Source organism: Sander lucioperca, chromosome 15, assembly GCF_008315115.2.
Source record: "Sander lucioperca isolate FBNREF2018 chromosome 15, SLUC_FBN_1.2, whole genome shotgun sequence".
Classification (NCBI taxonomy): domain Eukaryota; kingdom Metazoa; phylum Chordata; class Actinopteri; order Perciformes; family Percidae; genus Sander; species Sander lucioperca.
Window position 1 is genome coordinate 18,442,884 of NC_050187.1, and position 23,952 is coordinate 18,466,835.

The window sequence follows — 23,952 nt, forward strand, 5'->3', positions numbered from 1 at the left end:
AAATGTTACTGGTTACATTGCAGATTCAGATTTTACTGGAGTGTAATTGGAGTGATTACAGACATGGCTTATGGCGGTGAGCCATGTGCCAGACTGATCTCATGAAGTGGCGTATGTATGACAAGCCAATTCGTATGCTATTATTGGCATGTTATCAAGATGCATACTCGCTTTTTAGCGTGTTTATCAACGCCGTTTGGCCTCCATTGACTTACATTACCTTGGGATTACGTGTGAATTGACGCTGTAGCAAGTAGCATTAAAGGGCGAAAATCCACGTAGGAAGGTTGGTCGGGGTGGAGGATGTGTAAAACACAGGACTTTCACCCAGGAGAGCGGGGATCGTGTCCCACGTGTGACGTTTCCTTTGTGTCCCGCATGTGATGTTTCCTTTCCACGTTTGTTCTTTTCCTAAACCCAACCCAGTTTTTCTTTAAAAAGAACGTTTCCTAAACCCAACCGTAGCCTCGCGATAACACGCCACATGGCTTTAGAAAGTGGCGTGTATGTTTACGCTGTGATGTTGCAGACTGCCGTCCGCTGTATACAGCGTAGACATACAAGCGGATAGCTCAAAATGCATACAGATAATACGCCACTGGGCTTTAGGAAAGTGGCGTATATGTTTACGCGAAGTCATGATGTCATGTTGCATGTGCCACCCATCCAGCCTCCAATCAGCAAAAATATGCGTTAATCAACCACCAGAATCAGACCGAGTACAGAGAGAAGTGGTGTGTTGTTTAATTTAACACTTCAGCACAGATATTCATTTCCAAACAGGCATAACGGCTTGATGGTTATAAAGTAACATTAAAGTATGGATTTAATTAGCACAGGTATTTTGCCGGTGGTACGGTTATTAGTGTTATAAATTGGCACACTTACACAACCTAGTCTGAGTGAGACAAAGGAAGACAGCTCTCTTTGCCCGGTCAGGCTCCGAAATGACGTTATCTTCTGCCTTCTGCTTAGAAGTGGTGAATTTACAGCTCACAGCAACTTAATACAATATAGTGTTTGGCTTTTGTTTGATATCTCATGTTGGCAAAATATGCCTTTTTAGTGAGTTTCCTCTTAGCGAAATGCTCTAAGTGAATTTAAGCTGGGCTTTTATTGTGAAGGGTAGACACGGAAGAGCAAGCGTTTGACAGCATTTTTTTTTTTTCTCAAGCTTTAGTGTGGTCGTTTAGTTTTATTCACCTTATTATCCAATATCCAACACTGTCCAAACTGTTCCAAAATCCAAACATCAAGTTCATTTGGTACCCAGGAAGCCAAGTGTGAAGTAGATCGGATGAACGGTTCTTGAGATATTTTAAAGGACAGGACACGAAAGACATGACGTAACTTTTTGGCTTGCACACCTCATGCTGGGAACACCATGGCGACCATAAATCTACCTTAATTTTGCCAGATAGGATTAAATTACACTCTCAAGCTGTATGAGCACCAAATCGCAAGAAACATGAATGTTACACAATGTTGCCTTAATGTGCAGCTCTAACTTAAGCTTGGTATTTGTCCAGGACTAAACTGGCGGCTAGAAATAAAAATAAATCCATATATTTACAGGCTTAATTTTGTTACATTTAGAATGGATTATATAGGCAAAGGCATCAATATTAGAGTGTAATGCATTGAAAAACTCCGATATGGCCATTAAAACAAAAATCTGATTGTTTGCACTAATGGAAAACATAATGAGGTTTATAATGAAATTGAATGCTGGTAGTATGTGTGTCGTGAACACTTTTACTAGTACTACTGCACTAGTAATGAACTCACCTGTGCTGCAGGAAATTGGTCTGAAAGTTCATACGGTTCCTCTGGAATCCACTGCCTTTGCTCCAAACACCAGAGGATCTACTCAGGAAAAATGAAAATAAAAGATAGTAGAACACTTTATCATCATTTAAAATTATATAATGTAATGGCTTTGAAACATACAAACTACATACCCATTCAAAAGACAGGATCCAGCAGCCACGAGCTATGCCCAACAGAATATTGAGAGTCCGCCGCTGACCCCCAGACACCACATGAGTTGTGCTCTCACAAACTCGGTCAACGATTGAAAAACCACCCAGTGCCGTCACCACCTGAGCCAATGTGTGCTGCTTCCTACAAGAGGAGAGTAGAGTAGAATGCATCCAACACAAATGATTTAATTAAGACATATTTTTACCAGCTTTCTCGCCCGTGCTGGTGACATTTATCTTAAGACAAACAGTTCATGTTTGTACTTACTCAGTGGGCATGCTTGTCATGACCAATGTTCTCATAGCCTGAAACAAAGATAAACACACAAAACTTAACCAAATATTTCTTTACTTAAATGATCATGGACACTTGAACTAATTCTGTGTAGACTTAATGTAATTGTAAGCAATTAGACAAAAGCTAGAAGTGAAATCAAATGAAACCATTGCACAATATGTTTTTGAAAATAAATGAGTTTATGTCTGTGTTCAATGCTTTCATGCATTTTATTTTTGTGGAGTAATTCTAAGCCTTATAGTGTGTTCAAGGAACCCCTTATTGTATTGTGTCACAATATCCACATATTTGGCAAACAATTATTAATTCATTATTAATTATAAGTGGAGCCATTACAGAGCACAGATTTTGCTTGATTTGTTTCCTGGCTTTTGTTTGTAGAAGCAATGATCACAGAAAAAGGAAGTGAAATCTGTGAACTTTATGTGGAACAAATCTATACTTTAAAGTAGCCAATAATAGATCTTTTTCACGGCAGACATGTTGACATGTCATAGTAAGAAAAGCACAGGTGTATTCAAAACCATTAATGATGGCTGCATTCCACTTAGGAGATCTAGTCCCTGGTGTTGTGCATGCTGACTCACTGAAATAGCTTACTGGGACACTTGACGGAACTGAGCCATCGTTAAGATTATCATTTTCAGCTGTGCTTTTACTACTAATGTCTGCTGTGAAAAAGGTCCATAGAGTTATCTATAAATAAAAACTGTTTCAAAACACTGGGAAATGTAATGCATGTATGTTTCTTTTGGGTGCGAGTTTGTGAGCTGGTTTGAATGATACAGCACTGAACAGGTAATAGGATAATTATTCAACAGCAAGACAGACTTTCAATAACCCTGCCAGATATATAGTTACATAGAGACCAAAAAAATCAAACACCCAAGCCATTAAATGGAGAAAAACATATTCAGAGCCACTGAAACGGAACAGTAAATTTGTAACCTGATGACTGTGTTCCATCCAGCCACGTACTTTGGCCCCAAGATAGCAAGTCATCATCGACACAAACACCTGAACAGCAGTTACATACAGGACCACCGGGCCCTTTCCTGGTACACTCTGATATCTGGTCCGCCAGCTGGAAGTCAGGGGTTAAGGCCTGCTGCACACAGTGGTGCCAAAACAGCCCACCGGTCCCTCCAACACCAGTCACACATCACATTATCCTTGATAAGCAAGTTGGGAATTCATTGTGTTGGTTATCATCACTCCATGACTGCTACTCATCGGTTGTCCTGACAGACGTTTTCTTCAAAAGGAAAATGTTTTGATATAACAGTTAGTTAATGATCGACAACAGGGATATTTTCCTCTAACACTACAGCACTGCCAAAAGGTGACAAGAAAATCTGTTCATTTTGAGGTCTTTCAAACTTAGTCAAACAACTAAAAACATGAGCAGCTATTCTAAATGTTCCTCAAAGGGGACTTTGGCTTATCTTATAAGTGGACATGTTCTGGCAGAGGCACAAAAAAAAGGCATTGAAGAATGAGTTGGACATAATGAGTCTTTGACAAAGAGCTGGTGTGAACTGCGGCATGGCCTCTGAGGACAAGCGCTCCCAGCACAAATGAAAGAAATTCTTCACTGTATGAGTAGGTCTCCTTGATAACTGCTACAGTACTCCACTTTACACAACTAACAACTAAACATTGACTGAAAATACCATGGGCACATATAGTAGCTCATGTCAGTTAACATTGGTGAACAGTCTAAGCTACTTTTTCTGACTTTCAGCTATTATTGAAAGAATCTTACGCTTAAAAGGATTCATGAAAACTTCAAGTACATTTTTTTGAGTCTAACAATCTCAACGGCAACTGCACAATTGCACTGTATTCACCTAAAGTCAAGCAACATGAAATATATCATGCTTACCATCTGCACTTTCAATAATTGGTAAACTATGCGGATGTGACCTTCGAGAATGTATCATGAATGGGTTCACCAATACTGCCTCACATTTGAACATGAATCTATTATCAGGATCTTTACAGAACTAAGAGAACAACTACAACCATCTCTGTAATCAGGCTACAATAAAGTCAACCCATAACAGATCCCTGGAGGAAATGACATCATGTTTGGCTTTTTTCAGCTTGTTGAGGTTACCAGCGTAACGAAAACAGAGCCCAGGTGCATTTCACAAGCAAGGAAGTTGTACACTGCCATCACAGAGGCAAAACACAGGAAACCCTCAGGACCAGACAGAACCTTGTGACTAGATGCGTCAAACACCTACAGCTATGGAAGTTTAAGACCTTATGGAGGAAATACTAATACTAATGCTGATGCTGATGATAAAAAGGACTGGCACACACTTTACTGATGTTTTGTTTACTTCCTGAACTTCCTATAATACAGAAAACCATGTCAGCACATATTCTGCAACTACACTAAATTTGGAAGATAAATAAAGGGCAACTTAAAGTAAATAAAGAAAGTGTGAAAAACACAGAGAAATGTGTCAACTACATGCAATTTAGCTGGTATTAAAGCACAACGCTGGACAAATGTATATACATTAGCAAACGGGAGATTTGTAATTAAAAAATGCAATGTGCAATCCCATGTCACAGCAATATCCTTAATGAAGCTTCCCAATGGTGAATTAATACTCAGAACAACACAATAGGAAAAATGTACCATTAACATACATTATTTCTATGGAAAACTTTGAGTCAATGCAAAAAAGTCTTCAAATTCAATCATCATAATTTACACTAAACATTAAAAACAATCATGTCTTTTACCTTTGTTTTGTTAACCATGTTCTGAAGACTCAAGCTGACTTGCTTATTGTGATTTTCTTCTTCGCCTTCAGAGGGGATCTCTGTTAAAACAGCTGCAGCTGTATGTGCATTTCCCCTACCTACATTTGAAAACAAGAAAAACAATTGAAAACTGGGGGGGGTGTCACTCAAGCTATCACACAGGAGGTGCGTTGTGTGTGCGTGTTTATCTCTCAATTTACACCTGGCTACAAACAGTAACATTAAATTGCAACATTTTTAAACCAATTACTACCACAACTACAAAAAAGTAACAGACTATTCACTCAATTTTATTAGAAATTAAATACATTCAAATTAATCATTATTTTAAAAGGACTCAAATATTCGCAGGTCTTATATATTGTTCAAGATAAACACATTTTCAATAAAATGTTAAATAAACTCAGCTTCAAATATATGAGGGAATATTATCAGTGAACGTAATAATTCTATACTACATCAGCAGCTCAAAAGAAGTACAATACGTACAATCTGCAATTGACATGCCATCAAAACAGCCACATCACCACCAAAATGTTGAGAACAGCTACTTTGCTCAAATTAGCAGGTCTTTTAGTACATGAACTAATATTAAAATCAAAGTTTTTTAATGTTTGGGCAAGTTGTGAGGTACACACACTGGACATGTTGCCAGTCTATCACATACTTACAAACAAATTCACATTTTCGGGCAAATAAAACTTCCAATTCACCTAACTTGCATGTCTTTGGATTGTGCGGGAAAACCATAAACCAGAGGAAATGCAGAGGCATAGGGGAGAACACATCTCAAACTCTCTCTATATATATGCTGTATATATACACACACGTGTGTGCATATACATCAAACTTATGATCTAAATTATAAATTAGGTCTTCAAAAGACAAACATTCAGAATATTACGACTATTCATATGAAAAGGCCTTATATATTTAACATCACCTTCATGAGTGAAAAAATAATTATGTTGCAAACATTTTAAAACCACAGACATGACCCAGGGATTACAGCAAAATGTACAAACCTCCACCATTGTGAAAGTTCACCGTTAGTAACATTTTTGTTTTGTTCAGTTCATAATGATGACAATAAAGGAAAATTGTTACATGTTCTAGCCTTACTACTCACTTTCTAAGGTATGAGAAGGGACATTGACATCAGAGTTTTTCTGCAGCTCTGATATTGTGTTAGTGAACATTGTTGGTTGTACTGATGTAGATGTTCTTCTCTGCTTCACTGTATCACTTGTAGTTGTTCTGGTGCTTGTAAATGGCAAGGTGCTTTGTCTTTGCCTTTTTACCACTAGTGTTACATCGCCACTTGGACTCTCCAATGCAGGCAGAGATTCTTTAACATCCTGTTGTGGATGACTTTGAGGCTCACTGCTTGCATCAGACTGCTGACTTGTTCCCAGTTTCCTCTTCTTTTTACGGTTAGTTTCAGATACAACGCTTTCACTACTCCTTTGTTTTCTCTTCTTTGGGACAGAGTCTAACTCAAAAGGAATCTGAATGTCTCTCTTCATGGGTAGATTAGGCAAAGGTAATCTCTGGTGGTGGTTAGCTGGGGAGAAAAAGTCCTCAAACACATCATCTCCATCAGTGGAACCTGAGGCAACAGTTTTAGGGCCACCAGATAGAGTGAAAGATCGTACCAAGGCAGAAATGGATGCTCTGGCTCGTTTTGGTATTTTCTGCAATGGGGTAGCGGTTTCTTTTGACAGTTCAACTGCAGCATCAACTAATCTGGCTGGTGACGAGAGGCCACTAGATGCAGCTTCTGAACAAAAATGGGTCTTAGTCTCTGTAAACGATTTAACTCCTTTCATTTTTCGCATTCCCTTTTCAGATTTGTTAGGTGATGGACTAGATGATTTTATTTGTGATCGCCTTTTTTCTTTATGAAAGTTTTTGCTGTTGTCAGATCTCCTATCCTGGCAAGGACTTTTGTGTTTCTCTGCTGGCTTTTTTCTGACTGAGGTCCCTATTGAATCTTTTTGTTTATTCCCTTCATCGTCCTCTTTGTCGTTTAAGTCAGGAAATTTCACGGAGCTTGAAATCCTTTTTGGCACATCATGGCAGGGTGAGAGCCATGGCTTTTTGGAGCCTTTCCTGTGGCGTTCAAGATGGTCATGGTCAGTAGCATCAACTTGTGTTCTCTCTTCTTCTTTATCAGGTGAGTAAACAGGTGCAGCAACAGAAGCACTGGATTCATCATCCGACTGGTCATCTATATTAAGGAAAAATAATAATAATTAAGGGTTCTGTGCATCATTTAGCCATATTGTATTTATTTGCCAGTGTGTTTGGCTGTATATGCAATGGCCTGAGCTATATAAAACCACTACCAGCTGCTGCCATTTTAAATTGTTCTTAACTTCACAAATTGTGTAGAGCCAAATTTAACAAGAGGCTTGTGAGGAGCTGCTCGTATAGCAAGTTAAAGAGACCACACGCAAGGCTGCTTGGTGCTGTCATACTATGTTTTAAAGCGTTTTTAATGTTATTTCTTTACGGTTTGCAAACATTCACCTCATTTTATGAAATTGAGCAAAAACAAATATGTAGGATGATGATGATATACTCCACAAGAGCAAAGATTCAACTTCAATATTTCGTATATGGAAACAAATTAAATCGCACTTTACCCACAAAACATTACCCCTTTCTTTACCAATTGCAAAAAACCCATCCTTTGCCCCTTCTAATTTAGATCAGAATTTAGGATTATGTTGTATCCGTGACCTGTACATGGAGGGTAAATTTGCTTCCTTTACACAACTACAGACAAAGTTCAAACTACATAGCAATAATTTCTTTAGATATCTACAGGTCAGAGACTACACCCGAAAACTCATGCCAGGTTTCGAGACACTACCGCAATCTATGCTAGACGAATGTTTCACTATACTATAAGATAAATTTATTTCTAATATATATAACAAACTACAAACAATGTCTTCCCCCTCGTCCAATAAATATAAAGATAATTGGGAGAAGGACATGGGTATCCATATTCCTGATGACATCTGGGAAGACTCTCTGAGATTCATACACTCCTGCTCCAGTAATACGAGACATTGTCTTATACAGTTCAAAATTATACATAGGCTTCATTTTTCAAAACTAAAGATCCACAGCATTTTCCCGAACGCTTCATCAAGCTGTGATAAATGTCAGTCCCTCAATGCAACACTTTTTCATGCCTTTTTTTCTTGCTCTAAAGTCACCAACTATTGGTCTGATGTATTTGATGTACTGTCAAGAACTCTTAAGACTATATTGTCCCCGGAACCATTGTTGATTATCCTTGGCACATCACAGTTATTTAAGAAATTGACTTCAGCCCAGCAGCGGTTCATCTCCTACTCTATTACTGCAAAAAAGTTACTTCTAAAGTCATGGAAAGGGCCGACGATACCCACTGACAAAATGTGGCTCCAGGATATGTCCAATACCTTACATTTGGAAAAAATTAGATATTTGTTAAAAGATAATCTCTCAGGTTTTTATAATATTTGGCAACCCTTCATAGACTTCTTACAATCAGTATCTGTATAAATACTTACCTTCTTTCATTCTATTTGTATAAACTCTTATTTTACTTATTGCTACAAAATTGGTGTTCTACTCTCGCAATGTTTGTTTTTGTTTCTTTTTCTCTGTTCTGTTTCGGTTTATATGTACATTTATACAAAAATACTTGAGCCTCTCTTATATTGTTGATTGAAAATTGTATAATATATATATATATATATGCTCAATAAAAAAACTCAACATAAAGATTCAACTTCAAGAAGCACTTGTTAAGGTACTAAGTCCAAGTACAAGTGCTATCTTGGATTTTAACACATGGGTTCATCTGGCTTCATCTCGTTGCTTAACCTACCAGCTAACTCTGGAAATATGCTTGTAATGTAGATTCTAAATATTCAGACATATGCAAGGTTGTCCCTACCATTATAAGGCATAGGCGCAGCACCCAAGCCATTTTGGGCACCACCTAAGCCAAATGAATGTAACTAAATGACTTTTCTCAGATCTAATGATTGTAGTTGGTTCCCAGTGGACTTCTTTAGCAAATTTTGTCTGTAAGCTTTTTGAATGTTATTTATCTGATTTCTCCCCCCCCCCCAAGCAATGCAATTATCCATAGATCAGTAACACCACATTTTCTTACACATTAATTTGAAGACGGGTGGTGTGCTCCCAAGAGAAGGCTTCAGCCCAGTGGGTGAGCAGGATTCAACCATTTGAGAAGCTGAAAGACAGTGATATAAATGTGAATTTCTGTTGTTTTAAAAGTACTGAAATATTTTTAAGACCTTGTCAGGTCATCAGCCTGTACAACTGCTGCTGCACAAACCTGTAAGTGAGAGGTTTTCCCGTTTCTCTTTCATGTCTTTCAAACGCTGTGCCATATAATCTGATCTTTTTAACGCAGGGCTATAGACTATTCCATTCTCTTCATCAATAAAGATGGGTGACACATCTGTAACTGTGGGTAAAAAACAAAGGATGTAGTTTGTCATTTCACATTTGTTTTTTAAAAGTTTCTAAAGGTGCAATAATCTCTTACCCAGAGGTTGTTTTGGAGCTAGGTCTTTCATCAACTTGTCTAACTTTTTCCTCATGCGTCTGTCGTTTTCAGGTGTCCTCTCTGGAGAATCTTTTGGCTGCATGCAACGATGCTTAACGTGAATCAAACAAAAGAAAAGTTTTGAACAGGTAGTAAATATTTACACGTTTGAATACTTTTAAGGTCTAAATCACTTAAAGTGCTCATATTATGCTCATTTTCAGGTTCATAATTGTATTTAGAGGTTGTACCAGAATAGGTTTATGTGGTTTAATTTTCAGAAAACACCATATATTTGTTGTACTGCACATTGCTGCAGCTCCTCTTTTCACCCTGTGTGTTGAGCTCTCTGTTTTAGCTACAGAGTGAGGCATCTCACTTCTGTTCCATCTTTGTTGGGAGTCGCACATGCACAGTAAGTACTGCTAGCTAGTCAGTTGCAGAGCATTAGGGAGTGCCATGCTAGCAGCTAGGCAAGCATTATAACGTGTGTTACAAAGTGAAGCATGTTCGTCACGGAAGTAAAGGCTGGACTACAATAGAGCTGTTTGGAGCAGTTTGTGAACAGTGTTTTCTCTGGAAGATGGTAAGACCCTTTGGGGTGGACTTTGGGCTTTTTCACTTTGTAAACCTATAACATGCACAAAAAAAGATATATAACACAATGAAGGAAAGGGGAAAAGCCAAAGAGCATAATATGAGCACTTTAAAGTAAAAGGCCATGTTCTCACTTTGCTTAAAAAGCTGAACAATGGACAAATTGCTTTATCACTCAGTCTATGCAACACTATGACATTAAGATCAAATTCACTGAATTTATCACAGCAGTGAAATATCACTAAGATTTTTTTTTTTAACATAAGAGGCTCCCAATAGGTTATGATTAGTTGAAAGAAGCCATAATAACAGGTTATATTCACAAGCTGTTTGTCTACATACTGGTTCCAGGTGAACTGGTAAATTCACACTAGCTTCTTTTAGGGCAAACTATCAAGGAAAATGGTAGTGGTAGTGTAATTAATCTAAACACTACATTTCGCCGAGGTTCTAGTTCTAGGACTTGTGTGGATTTTTCTCTATGGTGTATGGTGGTAAGACAGTGAAATGTAAAAAGAGATGGAATAAAATAAAAGGTATTGCATTAGCTCTTGTATCGTGTATGAATTACACGATACAAGTGACCCTCGGTCAGTGACCCAAAATCAGCACAATGTATGGCTCGACGAACAGTGGTCCAACACTGATTTACAGTGACAGCTTAAACTGTGACACCAACATTAACATCTTATGTAAATCTGACTCCACTCACTTTCTTGTTCTTCAACAAAGGATTGCTTTCATCATTAAAGGCTGGATACAAGTCTTCATCCACACACACACCGTCATCGTAACATCTGGACATCATTTCACCAAGAATAAGCCACATAAAGAGATTCAAGAAATGATTTAAGAAACCATCTTGTAACACTTCGTAACTATACAATCAAAACATATCACAGAATTATTAAAGTTACAAAGTACACAACTTTCAGTGTTATTCTTACCTGCCTACCCAGAGAACAGAGACAAGCCTCACACCACTTTTCTTGGCATTCCTCCATGTAGCCGGGTGACCATTGTTAAAGACTACATGTGTGACTTGTTTACTGAATGTTTTTGATACCTATAAAAGAAAATACATTTAGGTTTAGCAAAGTATACGCATCTATGGTCAGTACAATATAGTGCAAATGTATCTATGTGTGCTGCGGTCTCACCTGGGCTCCCATTTCTTGCAGCTGCTGAACGAATGGTTTCGAATAGTTTGCCGTTTTGTCTGATGACCACACATCAACATAGGCAACGACATCTGCAGACACATTGAACACAGTCATATGCGGACACCATAAGCCCTAAAGTTCAGCTTAGATTAACTGCAGTAAAACTAGGATGATGTACAATACCTTGAAGAGCTGAACACTTGTTGGTTGTGGTCATTACTAGTCTCTTTAGATTCACCTACACAAAGAAAAACAAGCAACTCATCATATTTGTCACGCTGTAATTTAACTTCAGAAGGGAGGCTTCTGATCTAAAGCTGTGCTGCTTTCAACTTGTAATGCCACTGTACTGGAAATTGAAAGTCTGGTCTGTATGAACACCTGCCTCTACCTGCATTATTAAAACACATTACCGTACTTATTTCCACAATCTATAACATGATGTGTTATAACTTATATATCCATGCAATGTAAATCCGCATCTTCCTAAACTTTTGATAAATAGACATCCTGTCACTAATCTAAAATTGCCCACATTTTTTCTTACAATATTTTTCCAAAGATGAAGCTGAAAAATGAAGAAGCAGTTCTTTTACAAATGTCCTATTGCACCAAAAGTTAAGGATATCCACTTTAAAATTCTTTATGGAATATATCCTTTCTGGGGAATTTTCAAAACGTCGTTTTGGTATAGATGGTAACAATTTCTCATTTTGGGATGTACATATTGAAACAACTTAACATTTATTTTATAAAGGTAAATGGGCTTATAACTTAACGTTAATAGACAAACTTAAACGTGCAGAAAACCCCTAACAGGTCATTGTTTTGTTTTTATGTCATTGCTTGTCTTGATGCTTGGAAAGAACTTTTTAATTTTGTACTATACCACTTTTGCTTGGAAAGAACTCGCTAATTTCAATATAGTTTGTTAAAAAGTACTTCTGTATTGTGGTCTATTGTAAATGAAATGACTGAAACGTGAAGAGTTAACATTAGCTAGCTAAACCACCTAATGTTAGCTAACATTAACGTTAGTTACGTAACAAGTAAACGAGAATCAATGACTGTAAAGGTTAACTACATACGTTAGTTAATGTGTACGTTAGTGTAATAATAAGTTAGTATTAGCAGTACAACACGGTGAATACAGACCATTGTTTTAATAATTGTCGTGCACTTACTTCTTGTGGCTGTGAGATTTAAATTGCGCAGTTCCCTAACTGCAGTTGTTTAATTCACACCGGTTCGCGCGCGCAGTTTGTGATGCAATGCATTCTGGGACAAGGGCCATCATTGGGTGATGGGTAACAAACGTCACTTCCGACCTAGAAGCGATGGCAAAGGGACCACGATGCGGAAGTGAAGCGTTTCTGTACAAAAGCCCCACCTAAAGTTGGTGTTGCAGTCCGCCAAAAAAACACAAAGAAGAAGCGAAGCTCTCCTTTCTTCCCGCTCTCAGTCGACCGGCTCACCATCAGCTACTTTACTCTTGTTAGTGAAAGCTACACTAAAGATGTCTGACGAGGGTAAATTGTTCGTCGGAGGACTGAGTTTTGATACCAACGAGGAGTCTCTGGCCGCGGCCTTCGGCAAATTTGGAACCATCGAAAAAGTAGATGTGATCAAAGACAGAGAGTCAGGCAATTCTCGCGGTTTCGGCTTTGTGAAATACGAGAATTCAGAAGATGCAAAGGATGCAATGGAAGCCATGAACGGCAAGACGCTGGATGGTCGTGCTATTCGGGTGGATGAAGCAGGAAAGGGTGGTGGACGCTCCGGAGGAGGTTTCGGATCGGCCCCGAGAGGACAACGAGGTGGATACGGCGGGCGTGGGAGAGGAGGTGGAGGATACTATGGAGACAGGAGTTATGGTGACAGAAGTGACCGAGGCTACAGTAATGAGGGGAGATATGGTGGTGGTGGTGGCGGCGGCGGAGGTGGCTACAGGAGTGGCGGATCCAGAGACAATAGGGGTCAGGGTGGATATGGATACCGTGATCAACACGACTATGCGGAGTAAAAATCTCCCTGATTCACGATCATTCCTTGACTGGCTGTATTTCAAAGATGCGCTCCTCAAGAAAAATGTCCACGTGTTATTGCTGACCTTAGTTTTTGTAGTTCTCTTGTATTAACGTTAGCTAAGCTCAAGCATCTTAAAAATGTACCCTTGATTTTTGGTCATTCCTCAATAAACTATGTTACTAATTACAGTTCAAGACTCATTATATTGCTTGATTGGGCATCTTGATTCATCAAAGGCCGTTTGGTAACTGCATCCGTTTAATCTGGTTACTCTGGCAAACAACGGCTGTAGACTTTTGTTCAGCACGTGTTGATCCTCCATTCTGATTTTTTTTTTTTTTTTTTTTTCCATCCTTATCACAATGGAGGATCACCACGTGCTGAATAGAGTCAACCACGTGGTATATATTCTAATTTGATTTATATTATATAAATATCAAATGAATGCTATATTTAAAAATAAATCCAGGACAGTCATGTCTGCTGGAGCTTGCTTTAGTGTTGGTGAGGGAAGCAGTTGAGATGCTCCCCTTTGTGATTGGGTTTGACTTTGGTTTAAATATATGGCAAGGTTATTTAAATATGAAAAATAGGCTACAACCAATCTTTTCTCCTTTTAGTCAAAAGGGCCACACATCCTAAAACTACATTAGGCCTATACAGGATTTTTTTCCAGTTACTTTTAACTGTAAATTAAGTATTTTTACATAGTAATTTCAGACAGAGGGGAAATAAATAAAATCTTATTTTCCCTCTGTGGCTGACCTACCTCTAAACTGAGTGAGGAATTATTCATAAACAGACTTTTGGGGAATTCTATGCCTACTTTTACTATTAAAAACTTAGTCTAGCTAAGCCTCCTGTGTGTATTTCCCATAAAGAGGGAATTCATTTCATACTGGTGAGCTACACATCCAGTGGCCTGCTGTTCATGTAGTTGCAATTAGCAGCATTCTTTAGTGTGTGCAAGGTATCTTCTGTGATCTCAACATGTGCTGTAAAAGAACTCATCTTGTTTAAGTGATCAAAAATGTAACTTTGTTTCCCCAAAGTGATATCTCAACTGGGAACAGTTTTGAATTTTATGTTCTTTGTTATAATCAACTTTTTTCTTTGTCAGTTTGGCTTCAGGGAGCCTATTAAACGGATTGTAAAAAAGGGAGCACAATGTTAGAATGTAGTCACCTGAGAAGTCTACTTTAAACCTCGACAGTGAAAGAAAACCTTTTGAAGAACTATCATTGCTATTCTTTCTGTCTCTCTTGACAACCAAATTACTATGTAAAAATGACTTAATTTACAGTCAAAAGTGGTGGAAAGGATTTTTATTATAGGCCTAATGTATAGTTGTATGATGTGTGGACCTGAGTTTGGATTCTGTCCAGACTCAAGTTTTCTGCAGTTAGCTTGGAGTGACTTATCTAGATCATTCAAAGGCTAAAATGACATAAGATGGTGTGTGTGTAGCCTATTGTGTGGTAGGAGTCTCTCAACTGCTGCCCTCACCAACACTGAGCAAGCTCCAACAGACATAACTGTCCTGGATTGAGGTTGAACTTGTTGAAATATGGTACCATGCTAACGATTTCAGGTGACTTTTTCAACTTCTTTGGTGTCCAGATACAATTCATGTTTTAACAAATACAAGTTATTATTTTTTCTTACTTCTAAAGACATCTCATTGTCTTTGCCGACAGGCTGCCTCAGATTAGTCAATTTACAATTTGCATTTGACAGTCTTTACAGGTTGGATAGCTACATTATTTTGGGAGACAAACTATCCAATCTTTGAAAGCATTAATTCTAATTTGCCTTGTGTTTTTTTGCCATGCAGAAAAAAGAACAATTTGTAAATATATTGTTTGATACAGAGAAAATAACAAGACATTTGAGGTAGTGGATAAAAAAAATCTTGTTTTTTTGCTAATATGGTAGTCCCACTAATTTGATTATTAAACCAGGAACATATAGGCCTACATGACTACATTGGCCTACAGTCTCTTACATACATGCACAGTCATAAGTGAGCATTTGGATTAGGTAGATAAACAATGGTATGTAATCTATATGTAAACAGGCCTGAAGTGTCATGGAAGATTTGAGAATCCTTCCCTGTGCCAAAATGATACACAATTTAATATCCATTAAAAGCCAAGTGTAAACACATTTAATGTTATTTGGATATTTAACTCATCTAAAGCAAATTTATAATTTAACGATGTTATAAACTCTTACATTTTACCTCAACGTCACATTTATCACACAAAATGTTTTTCTTCACTGTAGAAGCTCACATTGATTTCACAGTACAAATGTCATAAATACAAAATAAGTAATAAAATGTAAGAAATAAAACAGCAGCACTACAAAAACCAACATATAGGAAAGTCTCTTAACAGTTTGTTGGTCTACCACAAGCCTCGAGAACAGCTTCAAACAACACCTTTATTCCAAAAGATATTCCGCCATTTGGTGTTTTGATGATCGTAGGTTGGTCAGTAGCTCTCTAAAGTCACAGTTTAATTGATGTCCAACAGGTCACACGTTCGATCAGTTCCTGTTAGTATAAAATGGTAAAATAAAAAAGCAGCATACTGTAATGAATAATATTGTATACAATTAGTAGGAAGCGTTTAATAGGGACACAGCAACAGATTAGTTTGAAATGAGACATTCCTTTGAAACGTTTTTTTCGTAAATCAACACACTCCTTACTGCTGCTGCTGAATAAGATAAATCAACATTGTACTGCACACTTTAACTTCAAACCACTGACAAAATCGCCATTAAAGGTAGAACAAACAGCAGAAGTTAGTCCTACAACTGTACAGTGTACGGGACTATACCCTAATACAGCAGTATCCTTCAGGGTTGTCATATCAAAGTCAAACAGAGTTGCTCCTGCAGTTGAGAGGCACAGAGGTGCGGGACACTTCCATGTGTACAGTGGACATGGGGAAATGCTCACACTCTTCCTCTAGCTGGCTGCAGCGGCAGTGCAGGAGCACGTCTCTCACCTCCTGCCGAAAGTTGGAGTTGAGGAAGCCGTAGATGATGGGGTTGATGCAGGTGGAGGACATGGCCAGCAGGTGGCAGAGGGAGAACAGCAGGTTGTGGTGGCAGATGGGCAGAGCCTCCTGGTTCCAGTCTGACACCGCGTTGAAGATGGTGAGCGGCAGCCAGCAAAGAGCAAAGGCTGTTATGAGGACGACCAGCATGATGTTGATTTGGCGACTGTGGGTCATGCGCTGGCTCTCTGGGGTCCTGGTGCGGTCCAGCATGTCTTTGCGGTGGCGAAGGCGCACAAAAACTCTAACATAACAGAGCAGGACCAACAATAGTGGACCACAGTACTGGAACAGCAAGAGCCATGTGGTGTAAGCGAGCCTGTGTTGCTGGGATGGCCAGTGCTCCAGACAGACCTCTATATGTGGAGAGGTGGGGACATGAGAAAAGAGGTCGCGGTATGAATTTGGAAGCGCAGATGCGTTTTTGTATGTGTAGGAAACAGGTTGAGGTGGAGATGCATTGGGATTAGCCTGAACAGAGGCTTGGTGATGGAGTGGAGACTGGTGCAGGTTCACATTGGTGTATGGCTCACTTGTGAGTAGCTGAAAGGCCAAGAAAGGTGAGGAGGTGAAGCAGGCCAGAATCCAAATGAGAACGACCACCATGTAGGCCTGAGGAATGCTTGGTTTCCACCCAGAGGGGTTAATAATGAGCTGATGTCTTTCCAGAGCGATGAACACCAGAGACAGTACAGACACCGTAACAGACGCACACTGGATGAACGGCACCAGTCGGCATAACAGCGCCCCAAACACCCAATGGTCCATTAGTGTGTATATGACAGTGAAGGGGAGGCAGAAGACGCACACTAGGATGTCAGAGAATGACAGGTTGCAGATGAGAATGGCAGTGACGTTGACTTTTTCTCTGCGACGGGCGATGATACAGATGAGGCCGATGTTCCCCACCAGCCCCAGCACCATTGTCATGCTGTACCACACAACTAGACACGCTGTGAGGACAGGAGACATAGGGCACTGCTCATAATGCCCGAGAACAGCGAGGTCTGAGAGGAGTTGGGTCTTATTCCCCAACCACTCCTGCACAGACTCATGAGTGCTTCTTCCCTCCTCCCATGGTAAGGAATGTGGAGAGGTGGAACTGTTGAAGGGCAGAGGCAGAGCTGTCGTTGACGGAGAAGACTGGCTCTCGTTGCTACTCAGGGACATCTCACCAGGACCTCTATGTCATCAGCCCCCAGGATCAAACATGCATCTTGAGACAGAGAGAAAGCACAGAGGGAAACAGTAATCACTTGCAAAGCAGTTACTCTTATAGTCAAAGGTTCTGTTCATGTGGAATTGATACTGTTGTTCTGAGAGAAGCAGAGAGTGAAGGAAAGGCAATATCCTATCATATCAAACATCCTATCATATTCTATCCTGTGGCTGAGGAGAAATAAAGCTTAGGAAAGATGCCACGTGTGAGGACTTCTTTCTAAGTCACTGTGAGATTGTGTTTAGGAAAGCATTGTCATTAAAACATGCCCTTATGTTCTATCTTTAGCCATGCTAGTGGCATGTCTGTTGGGATGACAATGTCGGTTTGTCTCAACAGCTGTTTAATGGATAGCCATGACATTTTATTAGTTATTCATGGTTCCCAGAGGATGAATTGTTATGACTTTGGTGAGCCTTTGACTTCTCTGACTTTAGTGCTATCATGAGGTCAACATTTTAATTTAATGTCCAATACTTTGGTTTATGACCAAATAAGTAAAAACTAATGACTTTCCCATCAGCACTCAACTGTACTTTGTGTTTAAGGCTAAACCTGCTAAACACAGTACAACCTCAAGGAAGATGTGAAGTTTACTTGTAATTGCTCTAATTTTGTGTTGATTGTCCACAAAATACACTTACAGAACATTACACACCATAGTGAGGTATATTATGAGACATTTTAAACTGTTCACACAGTTTATAATATGCAAAATGTGATTATAATTTACACACGGTAATTTGTTTGCTATAGTTTTAGTATTTTGTACTTAGCAATACTGCAGTTGCACGGAGTAGTTTCAGTTCTTGGGCTTAACAATCACTCTCTTTCTCTTATTCTTTACCCATCTTAAGACTTGCCAGTTCTCCTCCCTCAAATGAACCCTCCAGTCAGGTTTCAAGACTGAACATAATAGCTAATGACAATAAAATTAATATGCATACATTTGCACAGAGCTTTCTATTTGTCAAGCAACAATGATTTTTTTAGTATGCCGGAGTGAAAGGGTATGACATTGTCACAATCCTAAAAATGGATTCTAGCTCTCTCCCCTAAAACCTCTGCCATGTGAAAACCAGCATCGCGAAGAAAATGAGCCTGTCATTTTCCATTAACGGCACACACACTTCGCTATCAGTCACTTCACACTGCATCATTACTAACCTACTCTGTCAGTGTGTTGAGTGAGCTGCAGGCAGGGTGATACAACATTGATCATCCGTTGTTCAGTGATGAAAGGCAAGTGTAATGTCACCAGTAACCAGATGTAACTAACAGCTGTAACAAACAGCTGTTAACATGCAGCTGTACCAGAATGGAGGATCCATAGACACCAGCAGGAGAAAACGGTTAAATTTCCCAAATAGGCAAATATGGTCCTGTCATGTTGCAACGATGTGACACTGTAGGATGCACATCCAGCAAGTAGGTGTGTCATTATGATCGTCCCATTCCAGAGAAAAATCTCTGCAGGATAAGGAACACTGTGACCTGACACCGCTCTGTCCATCATATTCTTCTTTTCTGCCTCAGCAAAGTGTCCTCCATCTCTGAGAATAGTGCTCTCTGACAGAGAAATGAGACACTGGCTGACTGTCATTTCCCTTCAACCAGACTCACCTTGATTCTCTCGTTTGTATTTTTCTGAGAGCAGTCATGCTGTGCTACAATGGGTTTTTAATTTTTTAACCAAAATGGTCATTAATGTTTTTCTAAAATTTCTTCTGTAGTAGCTTCCAATAAAACATTTTGTAACACTGCATGACAATTTCACTTTTCACTATCTGCCAAAGAGTCTCTGTAGCAATATCATGCCATGTTAAGATGGTACTCTTTATGACTGCATCATTGCATTAATACATGTTTCCTTGTAGTATAAATAAGCAAGTTTGAAAATGGAAATCACAAGCAGACAGCTTGCATACTGTATACGTATGTGCTTGACAGAGATTCAAAGAGAAAGCCCAACCTCTAAACTCCCCTCTGTGCAGTCACTGATTAAAAATCTATTTATAAAAAATGTGTATCTTAAAAGATGCTTACTGTATTAATAGTGTGCTTGAAAAAAAAAAAAAAAAAAGAATCCCCCCATTTCTATATTACAACTTCACACCAGACCACCACTGAATATTATCACTTACTGGATTCCGCGTATGAATTCATTTTGCACACATACCCAACACACTCCGTCAGTTTGACTATTCAGAATACATTTTCTTTCCTCCTGCATGTACAGGAGCAGGATAACAGGTGGGCACTGTAGTGTGCTCAACCTGAGATGATGACCCAAGCCTAATTTTTTTTCAGCTGGGAATGTCAAGACACTATTATTATGAATAATGTCATGAGATGGGATTTTCACACAGCAATTGCAACATTAATGCATGTACATATTTTTTTCCCCCTGGTTTCCTGTTTATTCCAGATGTCCTGCTGAAATCGGATGCATATTCTCAAAAATACCTTTTGTGTACTGCTATTGTTTCAATGTATCATTCAAACATATTTGCAATAGTTGAGACATACAGTATACTTGCATATCTGTGGACACTATACAAGCTGACAGTGGTGAAAAAACACAGCATTAATTTTATAACTGATTAACAAAAATAAAAGACACTGACCTTTGCTGACAAAGATCATTATTGTGCGTTACGGATCATTATTGTGTGAAAAAAAAAAATAGAGCACTCACATGGTGGGTTGGCTGGAGTGTAGTGTCTCAGTGATGCCAAGATGACAGAGGAAACAATGCTCTGAACAGGTATGAAACCACAGATATGAGAGTTGGAGAAGGAGCTGAACATCACAACCACCAGAACGTTTTCTGTCAGAGACAAACAGGGAGGGAAGCACCCCTATTATTGGGCAGTTAGAGCCTTCTGGGTGCCAAAGACCCTCTGAGCACTGAGCTCTGCTGTCACACAGTGGTGAATTTGTTCAATTACAATGCTAAAAATGACACCTGCTGTACGTGCTGTTTGTCTTGTCTGACTTCATCACCACCTTGGCAGAGCAGGCATCCTTATCAACATCCAACTCACAGTCCTCAGAAACGTCTAATGTGTTTGCATCAGGCATCCTGAGAGACAAAAACGAAGATTATCATGATGAAAAGAAAAATAGAAAAAATGATAGAAAAACAGTCTTCAGAAAAGGGGCCGGGGCAGTGTATTGAAATTATGAATTGGCTAAAAGGAGGGGAGTCTTTCTTTTGTCGTTTATTGTTTTTTTTTTTTCCCACTTCAAATTTATATTTAATTTCAGAATTCCCTTGCACTTTGCTATATAGACAACAATACTGTCTTTGTATGAGAGCTTTATTATTATTATGTTTATCTCTTCATGGGATTTGTTGACAATGAGGAAAATATAGGATACCACCGGCTTTATCCTTAAAGGTCACACACTCTATAGCAGGGGTCACCAACACGGTGCCCGCGGGCACCAGGTAGCCCCCAAGGACCACATGAGTAGCATGTAGAGTAGCAGAAATCATTAACGTGATCAGTGTCTTCACATAGATGAGTATCATTAATCATTAATAATCATATATAACTAAAGGCAAACTGAGCAAATTAGTTATTTCAGAAGAGTGTATCAAACTGGTAGCCCTTTGTATGACTCAGTACCCATGAAGTAGCTCTCAGTTTCAAAAAGGTTGGTGACCCCTGCTCTATAGTCATACTGTAGTTGAAGAAAAACAAAAAAATAGTAACACTTACATTCAGTCACTAAAAAAGTTGAGCAAATGCGTATAGACGCCTGTCAGTCATCCCAAATCCACTCCAGATCAATCCTTCTTTCCCTTCTTTCCCCAGGAATCACCGTACGACTGAGGTAGAAATTAGACATCAGTTATCTGTCATGCTATGGATGTATTAACAGAATGTGCTGTAGTCTTGCATTGCCAGATCTATAACCCTACTGCACAGTTGAAAATGGCACACCATATATCAACCAGTGTGTTTTAATAGTTGCCGTGCCCGTATACATCTATTTGATTATTCACTCATCACTTTATTTATTTATTAGTGTATTTGATGATATCATTCAATTATGAAGTCATAACTTAAATAATTACCTGCTTGACACGTCATCATGAATAAAAAGACAGTGAGTTTGTTCCTGCTGTAGTACTCCATCAGCAACTCGGACTCATGGCTGTATTAAGAGACTGCTCGGACTGTGTGATGGTGAGAAACTAATGTGACACATACTTTATGGGACAGTGAGGTTTAAACATAGACAGTATATAAGAAGGGTTTAAATTGCACAATTTCTTTAGTTCGCGCGTGCAGTTTGTGATGCATTGCATTCTGGGACAAGGTCCATCATTGGGTGAACGTCACTTCCGACCTAGAAGCGATGGCAAAGGAAACATGAAGCGGAAGTGAAGCGTTCCTGTATCAAAGCTCCACCTAAAGTTGGTTTTGCAATCCGCCAAAAAAAACACAAAGAAGAAGCGAAGCTCTCTCTCCCCCCGCCCCTCTCAGTCGACCGGCTCACCATCAGCTACTTCACTCCTGTAAGTGTAAGCTACACTAAAGATGTCTGACGAGGGTAAATTGTTCGTCGGAGGACTGAGTTTTGATACCAACGAGGAGTCTCTGGCCGCGGCCTTCGGCAAATATGGAACCATCGAAAAAGTAGATGTGATCATGGACAGAGACTCGGGGAAATCTCGCGGTTTTGGTTTTGTGAAATACGCCAATCCAGAAGATGCTAAAGATGCACTGGAAGGAATGAACGGAAAGACTCTGGATGGTCGGCCTATTCGGGTGGATGAAGCAGGAAAGGGCGGTGGACGATCCAGAGGAGGCGGAGGATCGGGCCCAAGAGGACGAGGTGGATTTGGCGGGCGTGGGAGAGGAGGCGGAGGATACTACGGAGACAGGAGTTATGGTGACAGGAGTTACGGAGATAGGAGTGACAGAAGCTACGGCGACAGAAGCTTCAGTAATGAGGGGAGGTTTGGCGGCGGCGGCGGCGGCAGCCAGTACCGGAGCGGGGGTGGCGGATACAGAGACAATAGGAGTCAGCCTACATATGGTGACCGCTCTTCATATCGCGAACAACACGACTATGATGCTGAGTAAACGTCCCCTCGATTCAAGATCGTTCCTTGACTGGCTGTATTTCAAAGATGCGCTCCTCAAGACAAATGCCCACATGTTATTGCTGACTTTGTAGTTATGTTGTATTAGCTAAGCTCAAGCATCTTAAAAATGTACCCATGATTTTTGGTCATTTCTTAATAAACCATGTTACAAATTACAGTTCAAGACTCTTTACCTTGCTTGATTGGCCATCTTAATTCATCAAAGGTAGTGTGTTAACTAAAAGACATCTTTCATCTGATTAGTAAATTACTGTAACGTTTTAAACGTCCCAACAACGGCTCTCCACAGGGCTTATCATACAGATAAGCCCACAGGGCTTATCTGTATTATTGATACATCGATGGGGGCTCGTTTTTTCCCTTTTTCTTTAGTTATTTCCCCTCAGTCTCTTACCAGATTTTAAACTGAGTGAGGAAATAAATCAAATTACTCCATAAAGACTTAGGGGATTTTATGCTAAATTCCCTTTACAAACTTAGTCTAGCTGAGGCTCCTCTGTGTTGCAATTTAATTACCAAAACAGTGAATTCCTTTCAGACTGGTAAACTACACAACCGAAGTGGTCGGATGTTCATGAAGGTGCTGAAAGTATCTTCTGTGCTCTGCTCAACATCTGCATGTTAAATGTGCTGTAAAATGTATCTTGTTAAAGTGATCGACAAATGTAACTCTGTTTCCCCAAAATAATGTCTCAACCGGGAACAGTTTTGTATTTTTTTTTTTTTGCAGAGTTCGTACAGGTGCTGGCCATACATACACGCATGTAAACAAACCGCTCTATAAGGGTTGTAAACAGTAATACTAAAGGGCAATGCAAAAGTGCAATGGTGCTGGAATAAGTAGGCTAAATATTAATATAACAGGTTGCTTAGCCTATATATCTGAGCTAGGTGGATATGACAGTGAAAATGAACATTACCTTTAAATGACATCGCTAATAATGTTAACGGTATGTTAGTTCCTTCCATGTATAATCGTCCTTTGTAAGGCCAGTTTGGAACTGGTTAAGTCCTCTGAGGCCAGGTTTGGAACCTGAATTGCAACATTTTATTTTCATCTTTTATCTGTTCTTAAAACATTTTTTAAATCGTTTTTAAATGCTCTTTAATGT

The 23,952-nt window shown here is 39.3% G+C and overlaps 4 protein-coding genes across 8 annotated transcripts in view; 2 read left to right on the plus strand and 2 right to left on the minus strand.

Annotated features, from left to right (window-relative positions):
• mcph1 (microcephalin 1) overlaps window positions 1–12,700 on the minus strand; it is a 32,803-nt gene extending 20,103 nt beyond the window's left edge. For all 5 annotated transcript variants that reach the window (XM_031303831.2, XM_031303827.2, XM_031303837.2 and 2 more), the window contains exons 1-13: window positions 12,585–12,700; window positions 11,584–11,638; window positions 11,398–11,489; window positions 11,185–11,303; window positions 10,950–11,034; window positions 9,641–9,752; window positions 9,428–9,559; window positions 9,242–9,322; window positions 6,191–7,291; window positions 5,041–5,159; window positions 2,251–2,288; window positions 1,962–2,124; window positions 1,789–1,866 (exon numbers count right to left, since the gene is read on the minus strand). In XM_031303831.2, the coding sequence (XP_031159691.1) occupies window positions 1,789–1,866; window positions 1,962–2,124; window positions 2,251–2,288; window positions 5,041–5,159; window positions 6,191–7,291; window positions 9,242–9,322; window positions 9,428–9,559; window positions 9,641–9,752; window positions 10,950–11,034; window positions 11,185–11,303; window positions 11,398–11,489; window positions 11,584–11,617 (2,154 nt within the window). In that variant the 5' untranslated portion in view covers window positions 11,618–11,638; window positions 12,585–12,700. The remainder of the gene's footprint in view (window positions 1–1,788; window positions 1,867–1,961; window positions 2,125–2,250; window positions 2,289–5,040; window positions 5,160–6,190; window positions 7,292–9,241; window positions 9,323–9,427; window positions 9,560–9,640; window positions 9,753–10,949; window positions 11,035–11,184; window positions 11,304–11,397; window positions 11,490–11,583; window positions 11,639–12,584) is intronic.
• Window positions 12,701–12,730: 30 nt separating this feature from the next.
• On the plus strand, window positions 12,731–13,616 carry LOC116053101 (cold-inducible RNA-binding protein B-like). Its single transcript, XM_031304027.2, has one exon. The coding sequence runs from the start codon at window positions 12,917–12,919 to the stop codon at window positions 13,421–13,423; it is 507 nt and encodes a 168-aa protein (XP_031159887.1). The 5' UTR covers window positions 12,731–12,916; the 3' UTR covers window positions 13,424–13,616.
• Window positions 13,617–16,122: 2,506 nt separating this feature from the next.
• Window positions 16,123–22,039, minus strand: npy4r (neuropeptide Y receptor Y4). The gene is made up of 4 exons (XM_031303854.1): window positions 21,803–22,039; window positions 20,684–20,800; window positions 20,414–20,545; window positions 16,123–17,712 (listed from the first exon to the last, which is right to left on the minus strand). Exon 4 carries the CDS (start codon window positions 17,664–17,666, stop codon window positions 16,314–16,316), a length of 1,353 nt encoding a protein of 450 aa, XP_031159714.1. The 5' UTR covers window positions 17,667–17,712; window positions 20,414–20,545; window positions 20,684–20,800; window positions 21,803–22,039; the 3' UTR covers window positions 16,123–16,313.
• A 41-nt stretch (window positions 22,040–22,080) lies between these two features.
• Window positions 22,081–22,997, plus strand: LOC116053098 (cold-inducible RNA-binding protein B-like). The gene has a single exon (XM_031304025.2). It carries the CDS (start codon window positions 22,269–22,271, stop codon window positions 22,815–22,817), a length of 549 nt encoding a protein of 182 aa, XP_031159885.1. The 5' UTR covers window positions 22,081–22,268; the 3' UTR covers window positions 22,818–22,997.
• Window positions 22,998–23,952: the final 955 nt, after the last annotated feature.

Excerpts from the sequence above, each read along its gene's own strand:
- LOC116053101 (XM_031304027.2), top strand. The coding sequence starts at position 12,917 with ATGTCTGACGAGGGTAAATTGTTCGTCGGAGGACTGAGTTTTGATACC.
- npy4r (XM_031303854.1), bottom strand. The coding sequence starts at position 17,666 with ATGTCCCTGAGTAGCAACGAGAGCCAGTCTTCTCCGTCAACGACAGCT.
- LOC116053098 (XM_031304025.2), top strand. The coding sequence starts at position 22,269 with ATGTCTGACGAGGGTAAATTGTTCGTCGGAGGACTGAGTTTTGATACC.